Source organism: Loxodonta africana, chromosome 8, assembly GCF_030014295.1.
Source record: "Loxodonta africana isolate mLoxAfr1 chromosome 8, mLoxAfr1.hap2, whole genome shotgun sequence".
NCBI classification, from domain to species: domain Eukaryota; kingdom Metazoa; phylum Chordata; class Mammalia; order Proboscidea; family Elephantidae; genus Loxodonta; species Loxodonta africana.
In genome coordinates, this window is record NC_087349.1 from 77,347,318 (window position 1) to 77,360,864 (window position 13,547).

Here is a 13,547-nt window from a genome sequence, read left to right on the forward strand (position 1 = left end):
GTGTAAAAAAAGTAGATACCTCTTATTTCAGTCCTCTTGTCTCCATCACAATTCTTGACTCATGACACATTTTCTTTGCCACTGGATGCAGTCAGAAATCAAACTACTACTTTGTCATGCTCAAATTTTTATAACTAGTTTATTAAAATATCATTTTACCATCATAAGAACATTGCAACCACGTTAAAAAAAAAAAAAACTAAATGGTAGTGTTACAAAATGCATATACTTGTACATTTAGTATTAGTCAATTAACCAGAAGGTTTTCTTCATGTCATTTGACCTCTTAGAGGTTAAGGCATTTTTTCCATCATCCTTTATAACTCCGACTGAATAAGTCTTAATGCTTTCTTCATGTTTTCTATCACTGAAATAAGAGTAAATTTATAATATGTTATTAGTAAATAAAAGTATCAAGCATTATAATCTATTAACTCCTACAACCTGAAACTGTCTCACATAAACTAATAGCTATGAAAATGGTGACATTAAAGAATATTAGGCTAAAGGTACATATGTAAATTTAGGGATTAGGCCACTCAGAGATAGTTGATCAACTTCTTAATGTGAAATAATTTTATCAGAGGGATTTTGGGAAAGCATGATTTCCATCTTTTTTTTTTTAAACCAATCATTTTGCATTAGTATCACTGGATGTGATAATCATAGTTATCAAAAACAGCTGATAGTAAATGTAAAAATTAAAGTCCCAAGTAAGACTATATCTCCTTTCTTATAAGCATTAAAAGAAGACAAAAGTATTTAATTGTCATGAATTCGAAGAAATTGCATGTGATTTTTGACACCAGGAGAATGGACATGCTCTCTAAGGCTGTGTACCTGTGCAGTGCACTAGAGTGAAACTGTGAGAGCCTCTGTGGGACTGCCTTGTTTTTCTGGGTCTCACAAGTTTTCCACCTTTGACAGGGTGCAGTTTTACCACCTTCTATCACTCGCTCTTAGTGGAAAGTATTTTAGTGTTTCTTCTTTGACAGGTTTCTTCTGTCTTCCACAGGTTCCGGCTTTGCCAAGTTTTACTGTCTCAGTTTTAGTGGTCTCAAAATTTGGTGATCATAAGAATCATTAGGCATGCCTGTTAAAATACAGATTCCAGGGAGCCTGATAGATACTGACTAGGTGGCTTAGGTGGGAGACTGAAATTTGCAATTTAAAGACCAGTACCATCAGAAAAAACCATCACCAAGGACCCCTGGTGGTACAGTGGTTAAGAGCTCAGCTGCTAACCAAAAATTCAGCAGTCTGAATCTACCAGCTGCTCCCTGGAAATCCTATAGGGCAGTTCTACTCTGTCCTATAGGGTCGCTATGAATTAGCATTGACTCAACGGCAAAGGGTATGGATGGTTACCACCACCAACCCCAGTGATTCTGGCTTGTATATTACACTTTGAGAAGCACTGGTATCGAGCTGTACTGAACCTTGTAACAGGCAAGGGTCAGTTACTATCACTGTTCAAGCTAATTTGTGAATACCTACACAGTGGTAAATCCTGAGGTTCATATGTGTATAATCGATTAGAATATCTTCCAGTTATATCAGCTCTGACTGTTAAAGAAGGATCTGCAAAAAAAAAACAAAAAACCACTCTGAAGTATTACTTAAAATGTTCTTACAATCATTCTTGCTTCCTCTAAAACAAATGTTAAACGAATTTGTAAGCAAAATCAATTTTCATACATGTGAATTCATGATGAGTCAAAACTTTAATCCTGAATTCACACTTTTGTGTTTCAGAGCTCTCTGTAAATCCAGTTTGGAGAAGTGTACTGAAAATACATTGTAATATTGATTTAATACCTCAAGTTAATTAAAATTTACAAGGTATAGATACAGTGATTTTAATTGTAGAAATAATAAGCTGATTGAAAATGTGTTGGGTTAGAAATGAGTTCCCTTTGAAAGTAATCACACTTGAACTAGTATTCAAAAAAAAAAAAGTGAGAACATTTAGCGTTCTACTAAATTGTGTAAAACCAGCTAAATGATATTACACACATACCCACAAACATGATTCTAGGTACATACTGCCCATCAGGTGATAAGTTTTTATCGCTGGTCTCATGCTAGCAGGAGAGGGAAAAAGGAATGTTATTGGATTAGATTGCTTTTGATGGTTAATTTTTAAAATATTTTAGATAAGTAGATTTTCAGCAAATTGTATCATCTGGCCTTTTACGCTTCTATATAACATTCTATATCTACTAATTAGCTCTTTGTGTTCTAAAAATAGAAAAATGATTCAAATTTTCCAGTGAATTATGATATTAAGAAAACATTATGAGGACATGTACCATGAGATTCAGCATAATGAAATTATTCTGAGCCATTTCTTGTATTTCTTCATTTTGGGCAAACACTTTTTTCAGTGCTGTGGAGGAAACCAATGTCAGTTAATTTCAAAGATCAAAATATCTTTAATATGAAAGAGCAAAATAAAACTGTATTTTGCATTTGTTGCATTTATAACTTGAACAAAAATAGTTCACTGACCAATTGCCAGTTTGTCCGTTATTGTTCTACAGTCAGGGACACAGTCTGTCCCTGGATCTGTCCATGGAGACACCAAAGGGTAATCCCATTAATGAATCACTAGTTTTATAATTTCATATAAGTCATTGGCTAATAAATTGGTTAAAACAACTTTATCTTTCAGCAGGTTTTCCCATCCTTTTTCTTGTGGTGAGAAATATTTAATTCTAAAGACAACATGATAGTATCAATATATTTAAAGATTGCTGACAATCACCATAGTGATTGCTCTTTTTTTTATTTTAACAAAATGTTGTTTCAGAATTTGCTAAATGCTTCCTAGCTATTCTCATGAAGTCACTTTCTCCTTCATGTTGGAAATATACTAAGATTTTGGGAGCTAAAATTACCTTGGCTGTATTGACAATTCTCCAAGTGATGAATAACCATCAGTGGCTTGTTACTAAAAAAAGAAAATGTGGAATTAAGTCATGAGATTAAATTTGAGTCAAAATACACACTGGAATTAGATTTAAAGTTTTAGTACTTTCAACTAGACTTAAAGAAGTATCTAGATTTACAAATCATAGCAATGCACCGTAGCAAAGGGCTGGCAGCATCAGCATCACCAGAAAGCTTATTAGAAATGTAAATTCTCTGGTCCCACCCTAGACTTACCAAATCAGAATGTCTGGAGGTGAGGTCTAGGAATCTGTAACTTAACAAGGTAACCCGGAGATTCTTATGTGCATTATATTGCAATTGTATAAACAAACATCAATTCTGTCTCCAATGAGTTCGAAGTGTTAGCAAATGCTAGCTTTCTGTCATAAATAGCTCTTTGCCATAAATCGTGAAGTAGTCTGATTTATCTTACTTAAAATTTACTTATATTTCAAGTTTGTGGACAAAATTAAAATTATTAACAATTAAAGTTTGTTATTCAACACTTTTTGAGACTAACAAATATTTGGTACCACATAGGGTTATTCAATGACAGATACTTCATGTGGTTAGCTGTGATATATATATTTTTAATTTATGCTTATTAACTACACACAGAGTCTACCTCCTCTGAGGCACAGGATACCCTAAGGATTTCAAATGACATTTTTAAAGCTTCTTATACATCCAATTCATAATCCTCTTATCCTTTACTGCAGTTAATATTGTAATTTTTTTATCTTAATCTAAAGAACAAGGAAGTCAATTAATTTTCTTCAAAAAAAATTTTTTTTTCAGAGAGTTGAAATCAAAATGACACTGAAAAATATATAGACAAGGAACTCCTACTTGGTTTGTTTTACATTGTGAGTTGCCACAAAAAGAAAGAGATATGAAAATAAAAAAACCTGTTGCAGTGGAGTTGATTCTGATTCATAGCAACCCTACAGGACAGAGTAGAACAGCCGCATAGGGTTTCCAAGGAGCAGCTGGTGGATTTGAACTGCTGATCTTTTAGTTAGCAGCCGAGTTCTTAAGCACTTTGCCACCAGGGCTCCAATATGAAAATAGCCAGTAATTATTAATATTTTTTATAAAATCTAAAAAACAAAATTTTTAATTAGGAAAAAAAAACAAAAAAACTTTGAATCTCCTGAAATCTTATACAAAGTTTCATTAGAAATCTGGTAGAAATTAAAGTAGAGATGAGCTACACCATGGGCCAAGAACATTTTTCAGTAAAAGACGAGATAGTAAATATTTTAGGCTTTGGAGGCTATACAGTCTCTGTTGCAATGACTTGAGTCTGCCATTATAGCATAAAAGTAGTGATAGGCAATACGTAAATGAAGAGCATAGATGTGTTCTTGTAGAATTTTATTTATGGACACTGGAATATGAATTTTATGTAATTTTCATGTGTCACAAAAAATTTTTTTTTTCAAAATTTAAAAATGTAAAATCATTCTTAGATTACCAGCCATATAAAAACAAGTCCCCTTTGGTCTAAAGCCTCATGAACAAACACTTCAGACGGTGAGGAACTTGAGAGAAAAAATTTAAGAAATTGTTAGCTGTATTCTCCGAGCTGTCTAGCAAAAAGCCTCTCAGGTCTGGCTCCCTATCAGTATCATTCGGTAAATTATCATTTAAAATTTTACATTTTTTTTCTTTTAAAATAGATTATAAATTTAGATGGTTTAAAATTGAAAAGGCAGAAACTCTTCTTCCTACTCCTACCTTCCAGAAGTAAGCAATGTTACTGTTTCTTACGTATCCTTACCTTTTCAGGTCATTTATCTACATATATGCATACATATTGTATATGTCTATATGCATGTCCATGTGTATATACATATTCTTTCTTTAAAAAAAGCAAAACACAGTGTACTAGCATAGTATACACATATATGTATATATTTTTAACATAACAGTGTATCTTGGATATCATTCCATTTTGCTTGTGTATAATATTCCGTTATAAAACCCGTTGTCGTCGAGTCAATTCTGACTTACAGAGACCCTATAGGACAGAGTAGAACTGCCCGTTAGGGTTTCCAAGGCTGTAATCTTTATGGAAGCGGACTGCTCCATCTTTCTTCTGTGGTGCAGCTGATGGCTTTGAACAAGTGACCTTTTGGTTAGCAGCCTAGTGCTTAACCACTGTACTGCCAGGGCTCCTCCTCTTGCTATTCCATTATATGAATATACTTTCATTTATTTAATTAGTCCCCCCAAAGATGAATATTTAAATTGTTTTCAATCTCTTATATTTAGATTGTTTTGATCATTATAAACACTACTTTCATATTTACAGAATATTTACCTATAGATACTTAACAAAGCCACGAAGAAGTTGGCTGACTCATGGCAGTCCCGTGTTTTTCAGAGTAGAACTTTGCTCCATAGGGTTCTTAATGGCTGTAGTCTTACAAAAGTAGCGGAACATGCTGATATACATACACATGTATTTATGATTTTTGCACATATGGAGATATGCTTGTGAATATATTTCCAGAAGTGGAATTTCTAGGTCAAACAGTGTGTGCATTTATAATTTTGATATACTTGCTGTCCATAGAGACTGTACCAATTTATCTTCTATATGGTAATGTGAGGAAGATCCACTTCCATAAAAATTCACAGCCTTGGAAACCCTGTGGGGCAGTTCTACTCTGTCCTATAGGGTTGCTATGAGTTGGAATTGACTTGACGGCAGTGGGTTTGATTTTTGGATGGTAATGTGAGAGGACAACTGTTTACTTTCTCTAAAATTGTGTTACCAAGCTGTTATTTCTTCATTCAACAGGTAAAAAGGAGGAAGGTAATGTGGTTTTATTCCCTTATTAAAAAAAAAAAAATTGTCAACATTACTCATGAGTAAGAGAGACTAAAAAGAAAAGCCTGGTATCTACTTCTGAAAATTAGCAAATGAAAAACCTTATAGATCACAACAGAATATTGTCCATATAGTGCTGGAAGATGAACTCTTTAAGTTGGAAGGCATTCAAAATGCACAGTGGCCACAACAATGGACTCAAGCATCTTGAAGGTGGTGCGAGACTGGGCAACATTTTGTTCGGCTGCATGTGGGGTTGCCATGAGTCAGAGCGGACTCATGGCAACTAACACCAACAACAATGGCAACTATTAGTCTACACAGATACAATAGCAAAACGAACTGTGGTAGCCTTTCAAAAGCTAATATGCCAGCTTTTCGCTCTTCCATAAGGAAGTACGGAGCCCTGATGGCACAGTGGTTAAGAGCTATGACTGCTAATCAGAAGGTTTGAATCTACCAGCTGCTCCTTGGAAACCCTGTGGGACAGTTCTACTCTGTCCTATGGGGTCACTATGAGTCTGAATCAACTTGACAGCAATTTTTTTTTTTTTTTTTTTAAATAAGGAGGTACATGTAGTCCCCAGGTTACAAACATGATCCATTCCTAAGTGTGTTCAAGTCTTTAACTAGAATTTGTAGGTAAGTTAGAACAGGTGCATACAGTTCTTATTTAGCCTTCCTTTAGGAATTGACTCGATGGCACTGGGTTTGGTTTGGTGTTTGGTTAGTGCAACAAAAGTACAAAGCCTTTTCAACAGGGGCAGGTTAACCAGTAAGCAAGGTATGCATGGGCTTATAGTAAGTAAGGTGTGCTTGTGCTTACTTACTAATCTGCAGTGCACAATTTCACAGCAGCATGTAAAAAAAAAATAAAATTGGCATAGCAGTGCTCATGAAAATATCTCACAGGGAGAGGGCATGATTGGCAAACAAAGAAGGCTCACATTATTTGTATAAATATACGGTATATGCTCTATCAAAATTGAGAAACATTTTACCTTTTGTGAGCATGAAAGAGACCTTCTTCATAAGTCTGCACCCAAATGATGTCATCTCCCCATCCTGAAATAGGAGAAATCAATGCATTAATCCAGAAGAGTTTCAAAGCAGTCATCTGATAAGCAGATATTTACCTATAGATATTTTAAAAAGCCACCAAACAGTTGGCTGACATAAGGTGTCAAACCAAATCTGTTGCCATCTAGCCGATCTGACTCACGGCAACCCCATATGTTTCAAAGTAGAACTGTATTTCACAGGGCTTTCAATGGCTGTAGTCTTACGAAAGTTAAGTCTTACAAAAGCAGATCTTTCTTCTGCTGCACTGCTGGGTGGATTTGAACCACCAAAATTTTGGCAGTAGTCAAGTGCAAACTGTTTGCGCCACCCAGGGACCTTCTGGCATATGATGTAGAGGATAAGTATAACCAGATATGAGGAGAGAGTGTCCTTTCTAATTGCATTGCTGGGGTTTTGAGTTGCTGTTTCAAACTTCAAGGCCCACAGCCTTGAACATAGAAAGTGCTCAATAAACATTGTGATCGAAAGAACATTTCTGGGTGATGCAAAATCTCTGGCTTTTAGTATGTCCAGGTAATAATAGCTAATCTTTGCATGCTATATAAAACTACCAGAAATACTTTGGATTATACTCCACAGTGCCGTTGTTTCTTGAGTACCAGAAGATGCTGACCTTTCTGAGTGAGTATACATTGTGGAAAAAAGGAATTCCAAATTTTGCTTTGAGTTCTGAAATGGGAAAATTTTTGGTGTGGGAATTTCATGATTGAGAAACACAATAAACACAGGTATTTTGGAAGTATATAGAAGGATGGAGGAAAGGAAAACAGGAAACAATGAGTAGAAAGAGAACTCAGTAGTCTTTAAAGAAGATGTGATACAAGTAGTTGGGAGATTAAAGGATAAGATCATTAAGGAGAAGATTGTACAAACATCCAGGTATATTGCAGACTATTTTCGGGAAATGTTTCTGTTTACTGATAAAAAAAATATTGTATCAATTTTCTTGTATGTATCAAATGTTGTCAGACCACAGTTTGTGGTTTTGATACCATGGCTAAATAATGACAAGAAATTATGAAACAGAATTATAAAGCAAGTTAAACATGATTCCATGATTTTTGCTTGTTGGGTTGTTTTCGTTTTGTTTGTTGTCTTGCTTTTTGGTAACAGCTTTACTGAAATATAGTTCACATACCATACAATTCACCCATAAAAGTGTACAGTTCATTACTTTTTAGTATGTTCATTGAGTTGTGCAACCATCATCACAATCAGTTGTAGAATATTTTCATTACCTCAAAATGAAATTCTATACCATTTAGCTATCACTCTTAACCCCATTCTCCCCAGCCCTAAGCAACAACTAATCTACTTTCTGTCCCTACAGATTTGCCTATTATTTACTACGAACGGGATCATACAATATGTGATCTGTTGTGACTGGCTTCTTTTACTTAGCGTAATGTTTTCAAGTTTCATCCATGCTGTAGTATGTATCGGTACTTCATTCCTATTTATGGCCGAATAACATTCCATTGCATGGCTGTATTATGTTTTATTTACCCATTCCTCAGTTGATGGGCGTTTGAATTGTTTCTACTTTTTGGATATTATGAACAATGCTGCTATGAACATTTATGTACAAGTTTTTGTGTGGATGTATGTTCTTATTTCTCTTGAGTATATGCCTCAGAGTGGAATTGCTGGGTCAAATAATAACTCCACCTTTAACTTTGTGAGGAACTGCCAGACTGTTTTCCAACGTGGCTGCATTATTTAACATTCCCACCAGCAGTGTTTTGGTTTGTTTTTACCTGATTTTAGAATCTTAGCATTGGAAGACAGCTCATGTTAGTTTAACAACCCACCTCAGCAGAAACCCTTCCTATCTCTAAAAATCCAATAGGATTCTTTTTCCAATTTTGCATGAACACATGTAATTTCTTCACACCACATTTTGTATTAATTAAGAATTATTCTAGAAACATCCAGTGAGACTGGGGCCCTCCTTAGTTTTCCTTATTCTGTTCCAAATATCATTCAATGCTGGAACTTCAGCAATTAGAAAAATTACTATTCCCTGCTCCTGTTCGATTTAATTTAAAAAATGTTAAAGAAATATCTGCTATATGGCTTCCTCCACTAATCACTTGATACAAAGGTAAAACAATATAATTCCTTCTCTCAACAATTCATTCATAGCCTTGTAAAAATAAAAGCTAAGCCTGTTGCTGTTGCGTCGATTCTGACTCACAGCAACCCCATAGGAAGGAGTAGAATTGTTGTGTAGGGTTTCCAAGGAGTGGTTGGTGGATTTGAACTACCTACCTTTTGGTTAGCAGCCAAACTCTTAACCACTGTGCCACCAGGGCTCCATATAGCCTTGTAGAGAAGCTATATTATATTAAAATTATTTTTTATAAATTCTATCTCATAATAAAAAATCCAAGCCTTGAGTTACAATATCAAAGGATTCTATGGGAAAAATATTAAACGACGAAGGAAGCATCAAAAGAAGATGGAAGGAATATACAGAGTCACTATACCAAAGAGAATTAGCCAATGTTCAAACATTTCAGGAAGCACATGATCAGGAACCAATGGTACTGAAGGAAGAAGTCCAAGCTGCACTGAAGGCGTTGGTGAAAAACAAATCCACTACAGAATATCAACTGCAATGTTTCTACAAATGGATGCAATGTTGGAAGTGCTCACTCATCTATGCCAAGAAATTTGGAAGAGAGCTACCTGGTCAACCGACTGGAAGAGGTTCATATTTAAGCCTATTGCAAAGAAAGGTGATCAATTGAATGAGGAAATTATCAAACAATATCATTTAATATCACTCTCAAGTAAAATTTTGCTGAAGATCACTCAAAAGTGGCTGCAGCAGTATGTTGACAGGGAACTGCCAGAAATTCAGGCTGGTTTCAGAAGAGGATGTGGAACCAGGGATATCATTGCTGATGTCAGACGGATCCTGGCTGAAAGCAGAGAATACTGGAAAGATGTTTACCTGTGTTATATTGACTATACAAAGGCATTTGACTGTGTGGATCATAACAAATTATGGATAACATTGCAAAGAATGGGAATTCTGGAATACTTAATTATGCTCATGAGGAACCTGTACGTAGATCAAGAGGAAGCAGTTCGAACAGTATAAGGGGGATATTGACTGGTTTAAAGTCAAGAAAGGTGTGTGTCAGAGTTGTATCCTTTCAATATACCCATTCCATCTGTATGCTGAACAAATAATCTGAGAAGCTAGACTATATGAAGAAGAATGCAGCACCAGGTTTAGAGGATTAATAACCTGCATTACGCAGATGACACAACCTTGCTTGCTGAAAGTGAAGAGGACGTGAAGCACTTATTGATGAAGATCAAAGACCACAGCCTTCAGTATGGATTATACCTCCACATAAAGAAAACAAAAATCCTCACAACTGGACCAATAAGCAACATCATGATAAATGGAGAAAATATGGAAGTTGTCAAGGATTTCATTTTATTTGGATCCACAATCAACACCCATGGAAGCAGCAGTCAAGAAATCAAAAGATGCGTTGCACTGGGCAAATCTGCTGCAAAGGACCTCTTCAGAGTGATGAAAAGCAAAGATGTCATAATGAAGACTAAGGTGCACCTGACCCAAGCCATGTTTTCAATTGCCTCATATGCATGGGAAAGCTGGATGATGAATAAGGAAAACCTAAGAAGAATTAATACCTTGGAATTGTGGTGTTGGCAAAGAATGCCGAATATACTATGGATTGCCAAAGAATGAACAAATCTGTCTTAGAAGAAGTACAACCAGAATGCTCCTTAGAAGCAAGGATGGTGAGACTATGTCTCACACATTTTGGATAGGCTATTAGAAGGGATCCATCCCTGAAGAAGGACATCACATTTGGTGATGAAGAGGGTCATTGAAAAAGAGGAAGACCCTCAATGAGAAGGATTGGCATAGTGACTCCAACAATGGGGTTAAGCATAAGAATGACTGTGAGCAGGCGCAGGACCAGGCAGTGCTTCATTCTGTTGTACATAGGGTTACTATGAGTCGGAACTGACTAGACGACACCTAACAACAACAATCTCAAAATCAAAATAAGCCAAGGGTGATATAGTGTTTAAAATTTCTTCAGTGTCTCTGTTCATTACCATAATTCTACTAGCTCTGGGTATTTTATTCATTGCCCTCAAAGACCTTCCAGGAGTGAGTTAAAAGCAGAATGCTTATAACTACATCACAAGACATCAACTTTATGTGTATTCAATTTCAGATGTCTATATTAAACTTTTTTTTTTTTTAAACTAGTACATTTTATTCATTTGTCCAGTATGTATTTATTGAGCACCTACTATATACTATGCACTGGGATGGATGATAGGCAATTCTTTTGAATCAAAATGAATCTAAGATTTTTTTGGTCACTGTGTTTGGTTTTGTTTTTTTTTTTTGAACCACCAATTAACTTTTTCCAATTATTTTTCCCTTTTCTTCCTACCACTGTCTACTTAATTGTTTGGTGCCACCCCCTGATCTAAGCGGGTTCATTTGCTCCTCTGTATACTGTACCCAAACCCCTCCCTCTCATGCCTGCCTTTAATCTTCATTCATTCTAAACCTCATTCTCTCAGTTGCTTGTACATGGCAATAGCTGATAAAGGGCTTAACTAAATATAAACAATCTTTACTAATGGGATTCCCCAGCTAATATCAATTGTCTTCCCTATTAATGGATTTTCTTAATCACTAAAATAGCAGATTCATTAAGTTATTTAAAATATGCCATATTTTTTTATACATATTAAGTATATATATTTTTAAAAGTATCAGTTTTATACAGATATTTGAATGTGGATATACCAAAGTTGATGTCATGTGATATAGTTATAAGTATTCTGCTTAACTAAGACCTGGAGGGTCTTTGAGGGCAATAACCAGTATTGTCTTTGGTGCTTTAAGGCTACTGAGCTCAAAATTATTATGTCCAGATACAGCGATCTATAATAAATTATTCTTAGGAAAATATTTCCCTCTTTTAATTTATTTCTTTTGCAAAAACATATTGACTTTGTAGATAAATCATTTGTGTGATTGGTAAACTGAAGTAGAATTAATTAACTTGCCTAATATTGATGGGCACTTGGCTGGCACTCAATACATTTGTTAAGGAATGAATGAACTTGGAAAGCAAGTCAACGTGACAGAATTTGAAATTATACTATAGTTAGTCTTCAATTGTTTGCTCTGTTCATGTTACCATTTCAACTAGTGGCTGAGTGCTTTGTGGTTATAGTCCTAACTTAGAATTAGCCAAAAAGAGACAAAAGATTCTGTTTCCATTGCTGTAACTTGGGGATGTAGAAATCAATTTTGAGAGTTTTTTTATTTGCAAAATGTTTCTTTACAGATGAAGATATATATTTTTTTCTTAAGTCAAAGTAAAACAATAAGTACAAATAGAACTTTTTTTCCTAAACGTGTAGCCAGTGACGAACCTAGATTATGAAGTCTAAAACCACTGCCGCTGTTTTCTGTAGTCAATATAGCAAAAGCTTGGTTAACCAAAATTCTCAAGGGGTGAAATAAAGTGTAATTTTCTGGGTAGGCTTCTATAAGATCATTCCAAGTTATTTTCTTGCCTTAATAAAGAGGGGGCAGGGAATATGAGCAAATTTGGGGGGGTCTTAAATTGCATTCAGGACATGATTATACATATCGACTAAACATTATTGTCCAGGACTTAGGTTATCAAGTTATAGGCAACCAAATGATTCTCCACTATTTCTGGAAAAGACGTGGCAAATTGTTATTATTTTTCGGTTGTTCTGATTCACTCCCGAAAATGAACTGACCCTTTCTAGTTTTTTGCCTACTTTGAAGTGGTACACAACAAAATATTCCAGTTAAGTGAGTTTTCTTTATAAGTAGGCTATGGGAGACTAGATGAGGTGTTTTAAAAACAACCCAAATGACTGAGTTTAGAAAATAAGATTACAGTACCTCTTGAGAGAGTCTGAGGAGATTTCTTTTCCTTTTTGATTATAATGGCGAGGTTGGAAGAAACTGTGATGAATAAGAGACTGAGGGCTAAAGCAGAGTGTAGCATCATTTCTCCTAGGGAATTCCTCAGAAGATTCTAGGTGATAGAAAATAATTTTCAGAATTTAGTAGGTTACTTCAGGATGTCATTAAAAGACCTTTGTTCAGAGTTGGACCAAACTTGTGCTGACAAACTATGCTGCTTGTGTGATTTGACACAATACAAACACTGAGCTCTTTCATTCACATTTTATTCAAAAAATATTTTTAAAATGTATTCAACTCCATAAATGCTCACACTGTGAAAAGCCACGTTGTAGGCATTCTGGAAATAGTACAATGAAGTTGAAAGGGAGCTGGACCAAGGCACACAAAGCCTGATTCTGAGCTGCTTTACTGCACTTTGGTGAAACTCAAATAAGAACGGGTTAGCCCTATTTAAATTATTTCCCTCACCAGTGTGCAGTGGCGCAGTGATTAAGAGCTACGGCTACAAAAGAAAAGGTTGGCAGTTCAAATCCACCAGCTGGTCTGTGGAAACCCTACGGGGCAGTTCTACTCTGTCCTATAGGGTCACTAAGTCGTAATTGACTCAATTGCAACGGGTGGGTTGGTTGGTTGGTTGGTTTTTTAACGTGCAGTGCAGTCCCTGGGTGGTACAAACAGTTAACAAGGCTGCTAACCAAAAGTTTG

The 13,547-nt window shown here is 35.5% G+C and overlaps 1 protein-coding gene across 1 annotated transcript; it reads right to left on the bottom strand.

The window, feature by feature from the left end:
* Window positions 1-211: 211 nt before the first annotated feature.
* On the bottom strand, window positions 212-13,063 carry AGR3 (anterior gradient 3, protein disulphide isomerase family member). The gene is made up of 7 exons (XM_003407092.3): window positions 12,816-13,063; window positions 6,775-6,838; window positions 2,901-2,953; window positions 2,313-2,389; window positions 2,021-2,084; window positions 1,498-1,581; window positions 212-367 (listed from the first exon to the last, which is right to left on the bottom strand). Exons 1-7 carry the CDS (start codon window positions 12,922-12,924, stop codon window positions 318-320), a joined length of 501 nt encoding a protein of 166 aa, XP_003407140.1. The 5' UTR covers window positions 12,925-13,063; the 3' UTR covers window positions 212-317.
* Window positions 13,064-13,547: the final 484 nt, after the last annotated feature.

Bases quoted from the DNA above. Each gene is read 5' to 3' on its own strand.
- AGR3 (XM_003407092.3), bottom strand. From the start codon at position 12,924: ATGATGCTACACTCTGCTTTAGCCCTCAGTCTCTTATTCATCACAGTT. The intron at 2,954-6,774 runs GTAAAATGTTTC...TTCTTTTTTTAG, and splicing joins CTCTTTCATGCTCACAAAAG to TAACAAGCCACTGATGGTTA. The intron at 1,582-2,020 runs GTATGTGTGTAA...TTTTTTTTGCAG, and splicing joins ACCTAGAATCATGTTTGTGG to ATCCTTCTTTAACAGTCAGA.